This window comes from Maylandia zebra, linkage group LG23 (genome assembly GCF_041146795.1).
Source record: "Maylandia zebra isolate NMK-2024a linkage group LG23, Mzebra_GT3a, whole genome shotgun sequence".
Lineage (NCBI taxonomy): Eukaryota > Metazoa > Chordata > Actinopteri > Cichliformes > Cichlidae > Maylandia > Maylandia zebra.
The window spans coordinates 8,539,247-8,559,126 of NC_135188.1; the positions used below are offsets into that span (position 1 = coordinate 8,539,247).

The 19,880-nt window shown below is 41.2% G+C and overlaps 2 protein-coding genes across 3 annotated transcripts; both read left to right on the plus strand.

Annotated features, from left to right (window-relative positions):
• Positions 1-1,605: 1,605 nt before the first annotated feature.
• Positions 1,606-8,134, plus strand: nrl (neural retina leucine zipper). The gene is made up of 5 exons (XM_004557161.4): positions 1,606-1,785; positions 3,499-4,309; positions 4,420-4,719; positions 5,883-6,098; positions 6,367-8,134. Exons 2-5 carry the CDS (start codon positions 3,695-3,697, stop codon positions 6,526-6,528), a joined length of 1,293 nt encoding a protein of 430 aa, XP_004557218.1. The 5' UTR covers positions 1,606-1,785; positions 3,499-3,694; the 3' UTR covers positions 6,529-8,134.
• Positions 8,135-8,833: 699 nt separating this feature from the next.
• On the plus strand, positions 8,834-17,351 carry LOC101477196 (GTP-binding protein REM 2). Of its 2 annotated transcripts, XM_004557160.4 has the most exons (6): positions 8,834-9,278; positions 9,424-9,475; positions 12,664-12,973; positions 13,092-13,165; positions 14,957-15,134; positions 16,715-17,351. In XM_004557160.4, the coding sequence occupies exons 2-6, from the start codon at positions 9,431-9,433 to the stop codon at positions 17,005-17,007; spliced, it is 900 nt and encodes a 299-aa protein (XP_004557217.1). In that variant the 5' UTR covers positions 8,834-9,278; positions 9,424-9,430; the 3' UTR covers positions 17,008-17,351. The 2 variants fall into 2 exon arrangements, with proteins under 2 accessions (XP_004557217.1, XP_012776178.1); XM_012920724.2 differs by lacking the exon at positions 8,834-9,278 and having other exon boundaries at positions 9,287-9,475.
• The last annotated feature ends 2,529 nt before the right edge of the window (positions 17,352-19,880 follow it).

The following is a 19,880-nucleotide window of genomic DNA, read 5'->3' on the forward strand; positions in this document are numbered from 1 at the left end:
CTAAATTATCAGTCTTTTATGCTTAAAATGATATTAACTTATACTGCTACAAATTAATCCAGACATAATGAAGCACAGAAGTGCTGTTTGCCTTTGGGGCCAGTAGGCAATACATAATTAAGACTCATTACTTTGTTTGAATAAATCCATAAATGGGATGAGCTTAATGGGTGAATCACTGCTGGTATGTATTTATTTAATATTAAACAGTGGTAATAGAAATTACACCAGAAAACATTCAATTCAGTTTTATTTATATAAAGCTAAACCACAACAGCAGTCACCTCAAGGCAATTTATATTGTAAGACAGAGACCTACAATAATGCAGAGAAAATAATGAGAAATATTAGGCATCAAATGCACAAAAGCAATACTATAAAAATTATAGATATTGTATTGTATCAGTGGATATAATTACTTTATGTTGTAGACTGTCAACATAAAACCATGTTAGAATAAACCAACAGCCAGCTGGTTTAGATATTCAAAACCTGTGTTATATATATTTTTTTTTTTTTCTCTGGGAAATTTACCACGATGAATTTTAAAAAGTGAATATATTCAAGTAAGATAAAAGTACCTTGAAATTGAACCAAAGCACAGTACATGAGCAGATTGCACCTCTGCTGACAAGTACGTTGGACACTGGTTTAAATTGACAGTGTCCAATTGCTGCAACACAATTTTTATCTAAATCCTGTAATTTAAAACAATTTTTTTCAATAAATTCCCCCATTTTTCTTTGTTCTTCTGTGGGTTGTTGTTGTTTTTGTGTTACCTGTATAATCTGTGAGTCTCGAGTAAACATCCAGTGACCTTAATAGTAATACTCTACAGCTTCTTCTTTTTAAAGCATCTTCCATTGCAGTGAAACATTTGAACAAAAAGGCACCAATCAGATGGAAAAACAACACAATAAGTGTATGGTTTTAGACTCATTTGACCTTATGTGGTTACAGTGACAGGGTCTGTGGGTTAGAGAGTTTTTAAAACTTTGTCTTTAACCTGGTTGACTGTAACAACTCACAGGTTCAATATTTAACAGCATTTTAGCGTTAAAGCAGAGCTGCTCTTGACTCATTTTCAGTTCAGGATATGTGACTATCCACTGTGAGGCAGCACAGAGCCTACAGTCCAACTTGCAGCAACACAATTGTTAAAGTTGTTATGTCCGAGAGATAAATATTCAGAGATAGTTGAGTAAACTTTCATGAAGTGTCAGTGATACTTGTTTTGCAGAACAACAGTTTTGAAATGTAGTTGATGAAGGAAGCGGTGCATGTATGAAGTGTTTTTGCTTCTTTTGCAAGAAATTTTATGTCGCATCAAAGGAGAGAGTTGGGAATTTGGAGGTATGTGTGTGGGGTGTATGCAAGGAAACAGAAACGTGTAAAACAAGAAGAGAAAAAGAAAAAGGAGTACAAAATATGGGATGGGGTGACAGAGTGAAGCGGGGGAAACACTGCCAGAGAGCGTGAACATGCCTGTGAACTATGAGAGAGGGATGTGGAGGGGAGAGACGGAGAGAGAGAGAGAGAGAGAGAGGAGGGGATTGCTGCAAACAGGGATTTGCAGCAGAGTGGACAGAAAGAAAGGGGGCAGTGGCACTCAGTAGCAGAGTGCTATACACACTCACATGCGCACGCACATGCACACACACGCTGTTTCCTCTGTGTCTCTTTCCAAACGTGTCAGTCAACCAGTCAGTCGATTATTTGTGTTTGTGTGTGTGTTCAGTGGGGACGTTGACAAGAGCTCGTAACCATCCTTCTCTATGACCGACGGTAAGATCTTTTCAGTCACTTTGCCTGTTTGACCGTCTCTCACACCGGGCCTTTATCTCGGCCTGCTTTCACTCTACTTTTTTCTCTCATGTGTGTGTTTTTGCTGTAACTCTGGTCCGGAGCCAGACTGAGGCCTCCATGGAGCCCTGTCACTGTTTGCTTTCTTTTACAATCCATTTTGAGCCACAGGGGGTGAAAGTAATGAGCAGTGAAGCAGAGGCACTAGTCAAAGGTGGACTTTTTTAATTAGGTGTTCATTTTATTAATAACAACTATTACATCTGAAGGAGTGTAATTAGTATTGGCGGAAACCACTTACAGCTTTCTTTGATGCACTTACCCCTGTAGCATAATGGAAGTGTTGAACTTTTCAGTTATATTGTGAGGACACTACTTTTAGCCTCTTCATTTGTTTTTGAATGTTTTGACTTATTATGTTAATATTTAACTCATTTATCGTCTCAGACTTTCTATAAGTTACTCTAAAATATTGTCATGTAACTCTTTTTTTGTGTAAAACGAGTTTTTGAACATGAATTTGACAGCAAATGCATAAAAAAGGTCACATTTTACTATCTTGATATGTTACTTTTAACTTGTTATCAATTTTTGCTAAAAGTAAATTTACAGCTGTATAGAATTTTAGAAAGTCGTGGCCTCTGGATTAAAGTCTGAAGTGCTCGATAATTGGATTTGCTCTCTGAGACCTGTGGATCTTTCTGTCAAAAATGATTAAGCCTGTGAATTCCTCTGCTTCAACTGCTTATGAGTTCAGCGAGCGGATGTTTCTAGATATATTGCATTTCCTGAGCAACCTGGAAAGTATTTCTACATGGAAGTATTCCAAATGCAAAACCTGACATGCAGAAGAAGATGTTGTCAAAAGGCATCTGGCAGCACATTTTATTCAGTTTCTTCATTTAGCAAGGAGATCTTAAAAAGAAGAAATGTGACGCTCAGTACTGATATAATTACAAGAGAGGAAATGCACTTTTTAAGTGCACGAAACTTTGTGTTTTTTATGTACACAGACTGCTTACATGTGTGGGATGCAAGAGGTGTGTGCTGCAGATTCGTGTGTTAATATACAAACACAGCCTACCTTGATGTTTACCCATTTCTAACTGATCCTTTTTTTTAAGGCATTTCATGATAGAATCAGTTTGACTGATATATATATATATATATATATATATATATATATATATATATATATATATATATATATATATATATATATATATATATTTCAGTCAAACTGAAATGGTTAAATTAAAGGGGGTCTTTAGATGTATTCATGAATGAGCTGACAGAGCTTGGGAGTAGTGCAATATCTAATTTAAATTCAAGGCTGGAAATTAAGTTCAAATGAAAATAATCTGGATGTAGATGTAGGAGGAGCTTACCACTCCTCTGCAGCCTAAGGCCTGCAACACAACACACCTCAAAGATCATTGTCAGCTTTTATTATGGGTAATGTAGGCTTCCAGTTTTAATAAGGAAAAAGAACGAGTGAAGTTAAATAAAAAACACATATTTCTGGTTCGATGCATCATTTCTTAGCTTTCTTTTAATTAATTATGAGTGTTAAATCTATGCTGCACAAAATTAGTAACATTAATTACAGCTTATCAGCTCTTTATAGACAACATCAACCACCCATTACTCTTATCCCTTCCATCCAAACCCTTTTTTCCCTTTTTGTTTCTTCAGGACAAAAGAAACAGAGACAAGGAAAAGGGGACATACAGTTTCTCACAAAAGAAACTCACCAACCAGTGGACTTTCTGACATCACCGCTGCCGCTGTCTATGAGCTGCACTGAGTCAGAGGACTGGACTTTTCAACAATCCTGACACACGTAAAAACCCTGTTGAAGCTCCCGCCAGCAGCAGCAGCGACAAACATCATGTCCTCTCCTTCCCTCCCCATGCCTTCTCTCCCCCCAAGCCCTTTGGCCATGGAATACCTAAACGACTTTGACCTTCTCAAGTTTGAGGTCAAATCTGACACTCCTCCGCTCCCTCCTCCATGTGCGTACCCTAAATCTGGTACCCATGACCCCTCCAGCTCTCCGTACACCAGCCACCCACCACAGGACTCCAGCTTGAGCTCCAGCCCTTACAACTCACTGCCACCTTCGCCCACATTCAGCGATGCCCACCCACCCCCTTCGGGCTCTTCTTCTCTCTCTTCATCATCCTCCTCCATCTCCTTTCCCCTCTCCATACCCAACAGTCTCACTTCCAACATCAGCTCCGGCTCTCAGGGGAACGTGGAAGGCAGTCCAGCCCATGGCGGCCCTCAAGGTCCGACCCCAGCCTCTCTGGAGGACCTGATCTGGCTGGCCGCACTGCAGCAACAGTTTGGAGGTGAGGTGACGGGGCCCGCCACTTTGCTGGGAGCCTTGGGAGGGGTGCCAGAGAGAGGGGACCGAGAGAGAGGGCAGGTGAATGGCTTCCTGGGGTGTGAGGATGCTGTGGAGGCTCTACTGAACTCAGCTGCAGCAGCTGTTAGCTCACAGGTAAGAATTTCTTATGCTATGTCAGTGTTATTATTCATTATACATATACCCACTAAACAACTGACTTTATACTTCTCTCTCTCTTCATCATTTCCACCTCCTCTTTTCAGTTCCCAGGTCTTTCTCAGAGTTCAAGCAGCAACCTGGGAGACTCAAGCAGCGACAGCGGAGGTGACATCTCCTGCGCCAAAGCAGCAGACATCTGCCATCGCCCACTCGTCTTCCTCTCATCAGGCCCTCCCTCCCTCCCCAACACTAACCCTGCTTCTGCTCCATACCCCCAACCCCTCAGCCCCCAGGGCCGCCTTCATCACCACCAGCATCACCACCAGCATCACCATCATCAGCATCACCCGCACCACCCCATGCATGGCAACCATCACCATCATCACCACCCACAAACCAATCAGGTACAAATCTATCCAGAATTGAAGAGAGGGCCTAATTATGATTATAATATTCAGCAGGAAGCGTTAATCAGTAAACCATGAGAAATTCCTGGAGGGAAAAGACGTGAAGCGAGAAAACAGTCGCATTAAAAGGCTGGGCGGAAGGAGGGAGCGATGGTCCAGCAAAGGATTAGGATTAGGCCATTACAACATGGTTATTAATGTCTTTGTCTATCTGAAGTATCACTTTAAGGATTGTTTTCCACATGGCAACAATAAGGGAAGATAAATCTTTACCTAAGGGAAAATTTGGGAACATTTTTTCCCAAAACAGTTTAGCAGCTGCAGGTATTCTGTAATTTAATTTAGTTATAATCTGACATCTGTAAATCTCTAAATGTTAGTATTTTAAAAGGTATACTGTAAATTTGCATTATTACAATAAAGGATGCACCAAGATTTTGGCTCAATGTTGCAGATTGTTATGTGATGCCAGTTTGGTGGTGACTAAATCTTGAAAGACCTAAAAAAAAAAAAAAAGTTAAGCCACTTTTTCCAATTACTTTGTAATAATTTCTCAGTTTTCGTTACAAATAATGGGGAATAAATAGAAGCAAAGGCATAGAAGCTCATGGGTGGTGCATCCCTTCATTCATTAACTGTATATACAGCCGGCCTGTTATTGGTGTCCTCAGGAAGAAAAATGTTTGTCGATAAGTATTTCTGCTTAAAACTACATTAATATCTTATTAATAACTCAGTTGTGAATATTCTGCTCTGCATGTAAAAGGTAAATAAACTTTGTAATCTGTGTTCTGGTTGATCAAGATGTCTGGGTGGATCTCTATATGGAACACAGTGTGAGCTTATGATAATATCTGCTATTATTGCTGTGGGTAATCCTGATAACTGTCTCCCACACTTAGTCAGATTACATGACAGATTATAGACATGTGATGCCAGAATGTGCCCCCTGACAGCCAGGCACGCTCACACACCACACACACACACTCAGTTTGACACATCATGTGTACACCATTCATGCCATATATGAATCTAAAGCTTTGCCAGAACCAGCTTCACACCCTGCACACCCTCCCATAATTTCCTGCATGTGTCTTGTTGCCAATTAATGGTGAGAAACAGCATATTCTTTATGTGTGTCGTCTCCATCTGTTCCTCAGTGCGGGGCAAACGAGCGTTTCTCTGATGAGCAGCTGGTGAGCTTGTCAGTGCGCGAGTTGAACCGACACCTGCGTGGAGTGAGCAAGGACGAGGTGGTGCGCTTGAAGCAGAAACGCCGCACGCTAAAGAACCGAGGCTATGCCCAGTCCTGCCGCTACAAGCGTTTACAGCACAGGCACGCTCTGGAGTCTGAGAAACATTTGCTTACCCAGCAGGTACACAGTCTTCAATTTCTTTTCATAAGTGTCAAACCTGAGATTTTGCCTCTTTTTCTACACTGGCATTAATCATTAATATCAGCCAGCTTTTTAATGGGAAAATCTGGTTTTAAAGTAGGTGAGGACAGCAAAAACATGCAGCATCTGACATAACTGCTGACACACTCTGCAGATAGAATAAATAATGCACTCCAAGTGAGCATCTTTGCACTTTAGCTCAGCGAAGCGCAGATAAATTACAATCTTTCTACTCCTTTCTCATCAGTTGGAACAGCTACAGTGCGAGCTGACGCGAGTGCTGAGGGAGAGAGACGCCTACAAGGCTCGCTATGAGAAGTTGCTCAGCACAAACCATGGTACCGGTGGTGACGCCCAGCCGACCCACACCAGCAACCCACCTTCCCCGCCCCCTGACTACTTCCTCTGAGTTTAATCCACAGGGGTGCACAAAGAAAATAGACAAGCCAGCGTGGAGCAATCAATAATGAGTAATCAGACTTGGAGCGAAGAAACAAGAACGTGTGTGTGTGTGTGTGTGTGTGTGTGTGTGTGTGTGTGTGTGTGTGTGTGTGTGTGTGTGTGTGTGTGTGTGTGTGTGTGTGTGTGTGTGTGTGTGAAAGAGAAAATGGAAGAGAGACTTTGGAAGGCTGTTTTGGGGATCATGCAACTGTGAAAACCACCCTTGAATGACTAAAGGGGAACTGACTGTTAATTGATAGGGTTAGACTCAGCCCTGGGCTGCTTCACAGGCTCAGATTTACTTAAATGTGAATCATGGTTGCACAAAAAACTGACTGAGAGTTTCCTGAGAGCTTCTGCTGGTGATATCAGTGCAACAGGTGACAAACACTACTCTGAAAATGGATTTTAAAAAACAGCTTTATCTTGCAATAAAACTATTATAGTGTCTGATATTGTTATCTATGCAATATTACATATTTGCAATGTACTTTGCAAGTGAGTGATTGAGGCTCAGTGTAGTTGTTTTTTCTTTTTTTCTTTTCTTTTTATATTAAGCTGCTAAAGCTGCAGAGGTCTGAGTAGTGCAGTGGTGTTGGATGTGGAGTGGTATGGGCTTGGATAAAGTATCCATGGCATGCAGTTAAGCTAATATTTCACAGTTGCCTACCAAAGTGTTTAAGCTCACCAAGACCTGGTATTCTTTGTAAGATTAATAATCATAGATTAAAGAATGTACAAGAATATCTTCCAGTGATTGTGTTAAATGAATAGCGGGGAAACTGACCTTTTGTTTTAGAAAAGAAATGTACTTTTGCCAGTTGGAATTGGCAAATTTCAGCCATTAACAGACTTGCTGTGTGCTCTCGAGAATGGGTTTTTACATACAGAGACACGGGGATGGTAGTGTGCTTAACTCAAGCAACTGCAAATGAAAAAAGAGGCAACCCATTTCAGCAAGCAAAAAGAAAAAAAAGTGTGGCATGATTTGTGTGGTTGTGTCCAGTTCTTCAGACTAGGAAGCTATTTTTGGGCAGAAGGAATACCTCTGTTAAAAAAAAAGAGAGAGAGAAAAAAGGAAAAAGCATTGCTCTGTGAAAACACAGATCATTTTCATATTACTACAACATGCAGCACCACAGAGCTGGTCACTGTGGACTCGGGTACTGTGGGCTACTGATGCAACAGAAAATTTATGGTGCAGGGATGAAAAAAAATGCAAAAAAAAGATTTAAAAGAAAATCTTCATGGAGACACATTCTTAATTGTCCCATGAATTTATTGCCAGGGTTAATGCATTAGAGTTATTTATTTTGTTTGGGTATAGGTTACATAAATTGTTGTTTTATTTATTCACTTATTTATTTGGTATTTATTGTTTATTTATGTACTGATTCTAATTATTTTTTTGGTTTTATTCCATTAGCGTGTATTTTTACTTTCCTACAGTTTATTCTTTTATTCATTTGTGATTAGAATTAACATTATTTTACAACAAAGGCCCTTATCATGGTTTCCTGCTCCTGTTGTAGTGTGGTTTCATATGCATATACAATAAACCAATTACTTTACCATCCCTGTGATGTGTCAGGGTTTTTTTTAACACCTTGCACACAGGTTTAAACCTCATCTCTCGATTCACCTATCCTAGCATCTGCCACTGTCAATCTCCTGGAAGCCTTTTCTCTGCAGCACCATGTCCGGCTCCATCTCTCTCTTTATCTCTGCCCCTCTATAGTGAGGCAGTGACCCTGGGTGTGTGCTGTTTGGGATGACCTCATCTTCAGCTCTACCTCCCTCTCTGTGTCTCTCGCTCTCTCTCTGGCCTGTATAATAGGAGCAGGATTAGGGCTATAATAGCGCCCTGGCTGCTCACTGCCGGAGTCTATTGTGGCTTTGTGTGGGAGGGACACACCACTGCTCATGGCCATGTTCGCACTCTGACAGAAAACATGTTCATATACACTCCTTCGATAACAGACTAGAAAATACTTTGGTGAACTGGAAATTAATCTGTCAAATAAAATATTGAGTGTCTTCAAAGAAAATAAAAAAATAGGGCTATTAAACTTTGTAAGCAAATGGGTAGGCAATCAAGTCTCTGTTTTACAGCAGGGATAACCTAATAACACATTTTAAACATTCTCACACACACACAAAAAAAAGTCAATTAGGAATGTGATTACTTATGTTATAATGCCCCCTAGCGGCCGCTTCCTGCATCGCCTCCATCTACCAGAGGTCAGTGAATGCTTCGTGACTCTGAGCATCTTCCTACAGCACTGCTCCCTACATGCACGCATGCATCACGCTTCACTGCTATCACCGGGCTGCATGCACCTGCAGTAAACATTTCCAGCACGTGGTAGTGGTGTCACCTCTCCTCTCTAGGCAGCAAATCAAGATCTGGAGAGCTTTTTAGGCGTCAAGTCAGTGAGTCACAGTAGTCAGTCTGTGGAGTGCTGATGATGAATGGCAGTACTGACTTACCGATCTGGACCTGGGCCCTAACCTGAGAACACAGAATGACAGCGAAGAGCGAAATGAAGAGAGAGAGAGAGAGTGAGAGAGAGATAGAGAGAGGGGGGGAGAGAGTGAGAGAGAGAGAGAGAGAGAGAGAGAGAGAGAGAGAGAGAGAGCGCTAGGGAGGGAAGATTGAGAAAGAGAGAGAGACCGCGCTTAGTGCTTACTTTTTAGTAGCTGATAACCACCTGACAGGTGAGAGATCATACCGGGCTGTTTGATAAGGGGTTCATAAAGTGAGAGTGGTGGGTGGGGGTGGCATGGGTGAGGAGGAAGAATGGTGATGATGCTCTTCCCTGTATATCTTCTGGAGTCCTCATTTCCGATCGCTTGATTTCAGTTTGCAGATGCCGACAGATGTGCCCGAAGACAGCGAGGAGAATGCGGCCACGGTAAGGTGCAGGAAAAGAAAAAAAAGAAGGGAACTGAGGTTATGTGCTGACGGTGTATGGTATTCTTGCTGAATCTCTGTGTGTGTGTGAGTGTTGTAGGTAGGTGGTGGTGGTGCAGGGAGGGGGTGTCCTGCATTACAAAATACAAGGAGTCAGTTTATAATGGAGTTACGGCTACAATGACTAATTTTAACCACAATGCAATAAACAACCGATTATAATGGTGCTCAATAATTAACTCACTCGGTGGCTTAGTGCAGCTCAAACTTTAAATGTCATTTCAGCCCTCCAAGAACTTTATGTCGCCTTTCGACTGATTTTGGTTTTCATTCAACCTTTAATCTCAGGTTAATTGTCACCACTTCTCAATTCTTAGTTACGTCTATTTGCAGGGAGGGCGGGATCTGCTATGTTATGGTTGTTGCTCAGTTCCAAGAACTGAAGGTTATCCTTTAAGCAACAGGTTTACCCCATTAATTAACATTAATCCTCAGAAATCCAACCAATAAATCGATTTATTAATTTCTGAAAATATATGCATTTTCAAAAATTACTTATTAAGTTGCCATTGTTGTCAAGGCAGCCACTAAAAATGAAAAAAAATTATACCACTCAGTAGACAAAATAATTTGGTGTGTTTTAAAACACCCTCTGGCTAAATAATCGACACAGTAGAATTTAGCTGCTAAAATGCCAAATTTTTCTCTTTAAGACTTTCAGAAACAGCTAAAACAAGAATAAATATTGTCAGGTGGACATAAATCTACACTAAATATTAGAGGTGGGAGAACTGATCCGAATACCAATAGTTTATCGATATACATACGGTGCTATCGGTATCTGATCGATACTAGCGCAATAGAAAGGATACTTTATTTCTAACCACTAGGATTCAGTATGCAGCACACATTTACATTTCAGGTCTCCAAAAAAAGAAATCCAGTTTCAAAATACATGAAAAGCTGAAAGGCCTGTTTTGTTGTGTTAACTTATTATTATGGAAAATAAAAACCACAGGGATTTAGAGGTGATCTCATAAAACATGACATACTGATCTCACCTACATAAGCTGCCTTTATAGGTTAAAGTTATCAGTATCGCTATCGGTATCAGCAATACTGGCCCTCTATTTACTTGGCATTGGATCCATGCAATATCGCAAATATATCTAAAAGACTGAGGTAGGTTCTAAATGGACTGAGATTTAAGACAGTCACAGTGCCTTAGGCCTGCATTATTTCCAAACACCAGCAGAGGCTGAGTCATCTGGTTGCCATTGAAAAGAAGTCTGTAGGAAATAGACCATAATGCTCTCTTGCTCTATGGTCCCATTTAAGATGTTTCTGGTGAGTCATGGTCCCAGTTGCTTGTCTCAAATCATGTTAAATACACCAGGGTCTTCATTTTTTTTTAAAAATAATGGCTCTAATTAGATACAGAGAGACAATTAAGCAGAGCTTTAGGGCCGGTCTACCTTATGACTGAGAGGTCATTTACAGTGTTTTTTGGTTTCTCCATTGAATCCCACCCTCACTCATCACATCTGGTTCAAAGTGCTAAATTGGGATGAATTCACAGGACTTCATAAACTAAAAGGCAATGGCAGGATAGCTTTTATAGACAATCTATAGCACAAACAGAATGCCAAATTTGATCCCAGCTGATTCAATGTGTAACAAGTTTATTGATGTCAGAATAACTTGGCATTGCATTTAAACCCATCCAACACTCATTTAATATCTTTAAGACTTACAGCCAAATCTGCCCTGTGGTGTCATGCCAGTGACAATGGTGGAAAAAATTGTAAGGCATAGTTGTAAACCTTTTGAAAAGGGTGTCTTATAACACAACTCTCAATTTTTGCTCAAAGGTAAATCAATAAATAGTAGCAGGAGAAGAAAAGCTAAGATTACAACACCTGCTACCTAACCCAGATACCCATGTGTTATCATCTGATGACTCAGCCTTTGGGACAACAAAGCCTATTTGGGCCAAGAATTCCTGTTCTGTGCACCTGTAATTGTTTGATAATGAAGATAAATAAGATAAATTTGTTTTTAAAAAACCTAATAAAGACATAACTCTTCATCACATGACAGCTGATGGTCTTGAAATTTAATCTAAGCAAATATAATCTCTCTTTTGCTCTTTGCAGGGTTTGTTTATTTCCATGCAACCCAAATCTACTCAAACATGATTGCTCAGCACTGCAAACAAAAACCAAAAAGCTTTCAGTACCAAAGCTCTTGCCCACAGAATCTGCATATTTATATCCAGAGTCTATTTATTGTGAGGCCACATTGCTTGCCTCCTTTCGCTGACCTTAGTCAGCTGTCAGGTTGACACTAAACGGTTTCTCTAGGTGTTAAAACGTGAACCCAAACTTCACAGTATGTGTGTGTTGCTAATGTGAGAAACATTTTCACAGAATATCATGAAGAATATGATGGACTGGATCAATTTGAAATAGTATCATCACATAGTTTGACTACTTTGGGGATTTTACTGCACAAATAGCAGACTATGTATTACAGTTAAGCAAACTTGTCTTTGTGTAGGCTATTTCACTACTTAATCAAATGCATTGCTAAAAAGTCTATAGACAATAGCCATGTCATAATTCATTATATATCTAATGTGTTCCCCTTGGGCTGCTTGCAAAGAGTAATATCAGGTCCAGCGGTTAGTCAGGTTCTACTCCATCCTAGTATTGCTGTGTTGACTGGGGAGCTTTTTGTTCATTATGAGATTTATTGAAGCAAGGATTTCCAATGCTTCACTTATGTTAGTGACTAATAAGTATATCTCCCTGTACACTCTTTGAATTTTCAGGGTTTTAAAAAGAAGTTCTTTCTGTCTTTGCAGTCCATTTAAGGGGAACTGCTCATTTTTAAAACTACATTCTTTCCAGTTCAGAATAATCCTTATTTATTTTTATCCCAAACCTTAGGGCAAAGCCACAGCCAGTGCTGTGTGCCTGATGATCCTATCAGGGATATCTACAACCTAGAGCCCGAGCTTTATGATCACAAACATTTTTGCACATAGAATCCACAACAGTAAAGATATAGGGAAAAAATAAGGAGAGGTTCATGTAGATCAGGTTTTGGGATTTGCTCTGGTTGGCATGTGGGAATCACTATTTCACGAGTGTTACACTGTCTGTCTATGTTCTTCTTTCCCACCAGTGTGACAGTATGACTCTGCCCAGCACTCCAACCGTTCGCAGAGGAAGCACTCCTCTGCCGATTAAGCACCAGCTCAGGCGAGAAGAAGCCGTCCACGATGAATGCGACTGGGCGTCAGGTGCGGCCGGGCCTTCGGTGTCCCCAAACAGTTTCAGCCCTGCCTTGGATGATACTCCAACCGTGACTGTGGAGGGCAGACCTGACGGGCCACTAAGGATTGCTCTCCTGGGGCAGAATGGCGTCGGGAAGTCCTCTCTGGCCCTGGCCCTCGCGGGAGACATGGACAGGACTGCATCTGTGGATTCTGATGGTACAGTGCTGTTTGTATGCAGAGCAATGTATTGCAGTGGAGTAAGTGAGCAGCAAGTAAATAAATCACAGTGCCCATTTCCCTCCTGAGACCTAACTGCTGCTCCCTTTGTCCTTAGGGGAGGGTTATGTGCACACAGTTACCGTGGATGATGAGGAGAGCACCATCATTATCTATGACAACTGGAGACAGGTGAGCCAAACAACACTTCATAGCTCCCACTCTGCTTCCTGCTCCCTCATTAGGCCAGTGAGCCCTCTGTGCAGCTGTATACAGTGTGTTCAGCTGCTCCTCTGTGCTGAATACTTGGACTGCTTTAAGAAGAAGAAGCTTAAATTGCTCCTTTGCAGTTTAGATTTTTCAGCACTTGGTTTCATTTGCTTTTCAGTATTTGAAGAACTCTGTGTGCTGGGAGGAATAAAGCTTCGCTGTATTAAGAGATTAACTGGGGTAATAGAAAAAGAGTTTGAAAGAGCGTGTAGAGAAATTTGCAAGCAGAACTGACAGCATATTAATGCATGAACACGAGTGTATCACAGCACTCGTGAGCACAATTTTATTGTTGGGGCAGGGTAGACTGCCTCTGATAGATTACTAATACAGCTTACATTTGACATAAAAAATGGTTCAGTTACAATATATAAACAAATGCTTACTGCATATTTAGCATTTGATCTGCTCACAGTGTGCACAGTATTTGGAGCACCCTGTATTGTTTATTGCCATCACTGTAACAAAAACTGTCAAGCTCAGAGAACTGTTGGACAAAAAGGGGACAGTCAATCTGCAGCATCTGCATCTGGTCGACTGAAGGAAAGCTCATTATCAGGTTGTTTTCCACACTTTCTTATTTTCCCGTGAGTGCAGCTCTGAGGCATCAGCGTGAGGATGTGAATAGGAGAGAGAGAAACATACAGAAAGACAGAGAAGGAGTCGCCCACAGAGCTGGTGTGCCAAATGACTACATTAATGTTTCTGATTTACTGTAGGTGCATGTGCGAAAACGCTGAAGCTACACTCTTGTGGCACAATCTGTCTTTTCTGATGTGGGGGATTATAATGTGTTACTCCTTGTGCTACCAGATGTGAGAAATGCTAAAACACACTAAAACTGTGGCTTTATAAGGAATCTCCATCCGTCCATCCTTCTAACTACTTGTCCAATTTAGGGTTGTGGCAGGAGCTTACCCCAGCTGTTGTGGGGCAAGAGAGGTTGGGTACAGCTTGGACAGGTCACCAGTCTGTTGTAGATTTTACATAGCGAGACAAATTTACTATTTATGCTCGCATTAACACCTACAGCCAATTTAGAAACGCCAATTATGGCTTTGAACCCTGGGAGGAAGTTGGAGTACCTTGTGAGAACCCACGCAGGCACGGGGACAACATGCAAATGCCACACAGAAAGGCCTCAGTTGGCACATGGATTTAAATCTGCCGTGAGGTTGCAGCGCTAACTACCACACCAAGGAATCTACTTATCTAATTTCCCAGTTACACCATTAGGGTTCATACGTTCCTTTTGGTCTGTGCTCAGTTGTAGACTTAATTAAAATTTAATGAAAACTCAGTGGACCATGGCAGCACTGACTAAAGACAAAGTGATGGTGAGTTCAGTTTGTGTGAAAAAATCACTCAGGAATTTGATATTTTTGGAGTCCCTTTGCTGCTGGAAGAGGAGTGTGCAGCTGTTGACTAACAAGGGTTTCAGGTAAAGTTAAAAAGACAGATCAGCCACCTGCTGGTTCTTCAAACACAATCTTTCTCTTTTCTGTATTTTTAGGGTTGGTGGAAATATTCATCAGAGCACTGGAAAGTAAAACATTATGAAGGAAAAAGATTTTGATTCATATGCAAAACACTACATCAGTTTGAATTAGAATCTTTGAGTTTGTTTTGGGTTTTTTAAATTTCTATTTTAGTGTCTTATATTTCACAAAGAACAAAAATGCATCATCCTCTGTCCCTGTGCTTGTCATTAAGGACCTGTCGGCTCTGCAGAGTGAGGTGTGCGTCTTGGTGTTTTCGGTGACTGACAGGCGTAGCTTCCACCGTACCGCGCAACTTCGGCTTCTCCTGAGAGAGACTCAGCCCCAGACTCCTATAATCCTTGTTGGTAATAAGAGTGACCTCGTTCGCACGCGTGAGGTCACCTCTCAAGGTGAGACGATTATCTTTTCCAAGTCACCTAAAAAAAAATATTTTTTTTGATACATTACACTTTACATTACTCTTTCATATAAAGTATAAGCATTTCCTTTGGGAGCAGATTCTTTTCACAGTTTAGTTCTGTTTTGGCTTTCTTCATTACACTTGACATTGACATTTTACGCTCTTTCTTTCTCTCCATAAACAACGTAAATGTGAATGTCATGCTTTATTGCAGTGTGGGAGTTTAATTACAGTTAAAGCAAAAGCCTGTTCACCGTGACTACGCTGCTTGTCCACACGCCACAGTTTTATATCACACAGGCTATGAAACTACATACTTTTCAACCCAGTGTATGCCATTCTTCCTTATTTAAATGACCCTGCAGACCAATACTGCAGAGGGAGATCATGGTCTGCATTGAAGATGAAACTAAAGACAAATGTGCTACAGAACTATATAAAGAAACTAAAGCAAAAAATTCCAGCTTGATTTAGCTTACTTTATACAAGCTCTGTCCTGTTTACTTAATCAGTAAATATTAACTATCACTATCACAGGCGATCCAGTCGTTGTATAAACCTCTTGATGACATACTTCATATTGCGTGTTTTGCACAGTTGGAAAACTATGAAAGATATCTCACTTAGCATGCAGACATCTTCCCTCCAGCACAGTTTTCATTACCAAGAGATAAAAGCTTGCTCTTGCTGTTTTAGTTATCTTTTTGAGACTTTAACCCTGAAATTTTCACTTTTAAAGGGTAATTGCTCCTTTGAGTAGAAGATCCTTCCATAACCCCAGCTACAAGCCTTAGATGATACACAACATATCATGGTTGCTAATGACTTACGGTGTAATCACAATATTTACAGCTACCTGTCCTTATTGATTCAGCTGTGTACACACAAATCTATTTCATTTATTCAGCCATACTTTACAGTGTGTTTTACGATGTGCTGACTGGAAACAGCGGTGGGCCTGGGATAAATGGGCACCCTTTTGTTGCTTAAGGCCAGGTTCGTGTGATGGTTTATGTTGTTATAATGGCCTTTTTCTGTATTCTGAACACAGATTAAGGCACGGATCATAAACCTGCAACGTAGTGCTCAACATTTCAAGAAGGTTTTGTGACCATAATATTTGTGACAGTATACATATTTTTTAAACTGAACATTTTCTTAATGCTTGCCTGACTCAGTACATGGAGTGCATGTACTGAGTGTTATTAGTAAATCTCAGTGGAGTCACTCATTTGTTTTTGTGTTGGACATCTGGTTGTATTCCCTGGTGTGTTTTTGCCTCAAGTGGTGAAACATGTTTGTTGTTTCCACCTTAAGCGGGAACATTTTTATCACATATTTCCCAAGTATTGTGCTTTGTAAGAGTAGCCTTCTTAGTCGTCACTGAAGGCTGACATGCAGCTCTTCCTCTTAGACGTGCCCTGGCTTGGAACCTCTACTACCAACAATCTATTACAGGTGAAGGAGTATCAAAAGGTTTATATGGATGAAAAGACATGTGGCTCTGAATATAAGCTGTGACAGCTGCCTTTTTTCTGATCTCCTCCGTCTCCTGTTTTCCTCTCACAGAGGCCATGTCTAGCGCTGCCCTTTTCAACTGTCTGTATCTGGAGATCTCCGCCTCTCTGGATCACCGTACCGTGGAACTCCTGGAGTGTGCGGTGCGACTAGCCAGGGGCCAGTCTCCCTGGCCTCCGGGGACAAGCGCCGAGGACATGAGCGGAGGAGGGCAACGTGAAAGCATCACATCTCGTGCCAAACGTTTCCTGTCCAGTCTGGTGCCTCGGTACCCTCGAGAGCGAGAGGTGGGGAAGTTCCTGAGGCAGAAGTCCCGCTCCTGCCACGATCTGGGAGCGCTGTGATGGTGCCCCACGGGGAGCAAGTGGTTAGATTGTTAACAGGGATAGCTGGAAGGGATGTATTATACCAACAAAGAGAAAAAGATGTAGTGATGCAAATGAGTAGACAAGACAGGAGGAGTGACTAAGAAAATGTGAAGGAAACAGTGATAACAGGACAATGTTGTGAGGCTCACTCATCAGAGGATAATTGTTGATAGGATGATATAGAAACTCTGTAGACAGAAAAGGAGATGATAAAATACCGTTGTAGAAACATGTAAATAAACTGTAGTAGTGACATTTAACTGCAACCTTCACAGCTTTGAGAACTAAATAAATTGCTTTTTTGAGTCTTGAGAAAGTGAGTGCACAGTGGCCTTGAGGTCTGTTATTTTACTATCTGCCACGCGTTTTATACACTGAATAGGAAATCACATTAAAAACAGTCCAAGCCCCAGATAAAGTCATGACCACACATTTTCATAACTCATTTACAGGTTATGCTTTTCTGATGATTCATTCACTGTTTGTGAGCTATTATAGTGCGCAGTAAAACAGTGAAAGGCCAGTGATGACAGGCAGGAATTAAAGAGCTTTCTTTTTTAAAAATGGACTCAAAGAGCCCAGCATGAGAATAAGAAAAGGAGCAGAAAAAGGAAAGGGAGATTATTGTATATGGAGTGATTGTTGCCATGTTACTGTTGTCAAGGAAACCTGGAATCGTTGAGACTTACACATTATGTCCATTTCAGCTCTGTGACTGCACCTCTACCCTTTCTGGTGCATGTCGACTGCGAGAGAAGAAGGATGATTCGTGCAGCAAATCATATTTTTAAGTATGGAATTCGATCCAAATTAAAATGCAAAGACTTTTTATTATTATTATTATCAGATATCAGCCTCCATGCACTCATGTGAACCACGCTCGGAACCCTCAGCACTTCCATCCTCCCACTGACACCCACACGTGAACAAAGATTTAGCACATCACAGGTCATTATACCCATCATTTGTTATCAAAGGGAGAACTGGGCTATAATACAAGTAAAAAATAAAATGGTGGCATGATATTCTGACTCATTCCCTTGGCTGCAAACTACTGGAACGAAATGAAAGGTTAAGATTTTGGATCGTGAACATGGGGTGCAAGCTCCCTCGTGTGGCTGATTTCAGGTCCTGCAGCATGTAGAACATGAAGTTAGGCATAAGAATGAGACGCAAACATAAGGTGAAGGTTTAGTAATAGAAAAGAAGTCTGCATCCCAGTTCATGACTTGCTTGCAAGCTACTTAGCTTAGGTGAAAAGCAGCTATCTTGCATGCCTCCATGCAACAAATCGCCATATTTACTACATGCAGATTCACACGGGAACCCTTTTGATTTTTAAAAATAAATACAAGTACAGATGCTTTAAGTGCTTAGACTGATATTGTAGGTATAAAAAGGATGCAGCGACTCTGTAAGGAGCAGATGAAGATGTTGCACCTGTGCCAACATTAGTCTTTTATACCATGCCCAACATTTTGCTTATTTTTAACTTGTCCTCTGTTGAAATTATCCATATTTAGCAAAGCTACTCCAAATTCAAATTCAAATTCAAATTCAAATTTTTATTTGTCACGTACACAGTCATACACAGTACGATATGTAGTGAAATGCTTGGACAACTGCTCGTGACCTAAAGAAAACAAAAAAGGAAAAGGCTATGAATAAGATAGGAAATAAATATGAAAAATTAAAAAGGGTAAATTTAACTAGGAAGGAATAAAATATAAATTAAGGTTAAAAATGAAATAACTGTACAACACAAATTAGAATGAAGGGTAAATTTAACTGGGAAGAATAAGATAAAATATATAAATTAAAGTTGAAAATAAAATAACTGTACAACAAAATACACAATATAGAACTATATAAGAATGTATGAAGAAATCTAAATATAAATAAATATATACACAATAACAGCAGCTGTACAAGTATTAACCGGAAATGAAGAATATAGTGACCAGTGTTGTGCAAAACCAAAGTCCAGAAAGTCCAGTGTGTGTGTAAGAACTGTATGTGTGGGTCAGTACTGTGTGGTGGTGTGATTGAGAGACCGTATCGCCTGCGGGAAGAAGCTCCTCCTCAGTCTCTCTGTGTTGGTCTTCAGGGAGCGGAATCGCTTTCCTGACCTCAGCAGAGAGAACAGTCTGTTGTTGGGATGGCTGAGGTCCTTCACGATCTTCCTGGCCTTGGTCCAGCACCGCCTGCTGTAGATTGAGTGCAGGTCAGGGAGCTCGGAGCGGATGGTGCGCTCAGCTGACCGCACAACCCTCTCTAGAGCTTGTCTGTCCTGCATGGTGCTGTTGCTGAACCAGGTTAAGATGTTTCCCGCCAGGATGCTCTCTATGGTGCACGAGTAAAAGTTCCTGAGCACCTTGGAGGGCAGTTGGAAGTCTCTCAAGCGTCTGAGGTGGTAGAGACGCTGTCGGGCCTTTTTCACCACGGTGTTGATGTGACAGGACCATGACAGGTCCTGCGTGATGTGAACTCCGAGGTATTTGAAGCTGTCCACTCTCTCCACTGGGCACTCGTTGATGACGGGGGTCTGGTAGTTCCTCTCCTGCTTAGTGCTGAAGTCCACTATCAGCTCCTTTGTCTTACTGACGTTTAGAAGGAGGTTGTTCCTCTGGCACCAGTTCTCCAGATTCCTAATCTCCTTCAGGTAGGCCGTCTCGTTGTTATCAGAGATCAGGCCCACCACGACGGTGTCGTCAGCAAACTTGATGATGGTGGTGGAGCTGGTAGTGGCCACACAGTCATATGTGTACAAAGAGTACAGCAGGGGGCTCAGAACACACCCCTGGGGGGCTCCAGTGCTGAGAGTGGTGGAGGCTGAGACATGTCCGCCC

Coding starts and splice junctions, on each gene's coding strand:
- LOC101477196 (XM_004557160.4), top strand. CDS start 9,431: ATGCCGACAGATGTGCCCGAAGACAGCGAGGAGAATGCGGCCACG. Junction 12,974..13,091: donor TGCATCTGTGGATTCTGATG/GTACAGTGCTGT, acceptor CTTTGTCCTTAG/GGGAGGGTTATGTGCACACA. Junction 13,166..14,956: donor TCTATGACAACTGGAGACAG/GTGAGCCAAACA, acceptor CTTGTCATTAAG/GACCTGTCGGCTCTGCAGAG.
- nrl (XM_004557161.4), top strand. CDS start 3,695: ATGTCCTCTCCTTCCCTCCCCATGCCTTCTCTCCCCCCAAGCCCTTTG. Junction 4,310..4,419: donor CAGCAGCTGTTAGCTCACAG/GTAAGAATTTCT, acceptor TCCTCTTTTCAG/TTCCCAGGTCTTTCTCAGAG. Junction 6,099..6,366: donor AACATTTGCTTACCCAGCAG/GTACACAGTCTT, acceptor CTTTCTCATCAG/TTGGAACAGCTACAGTGCGA.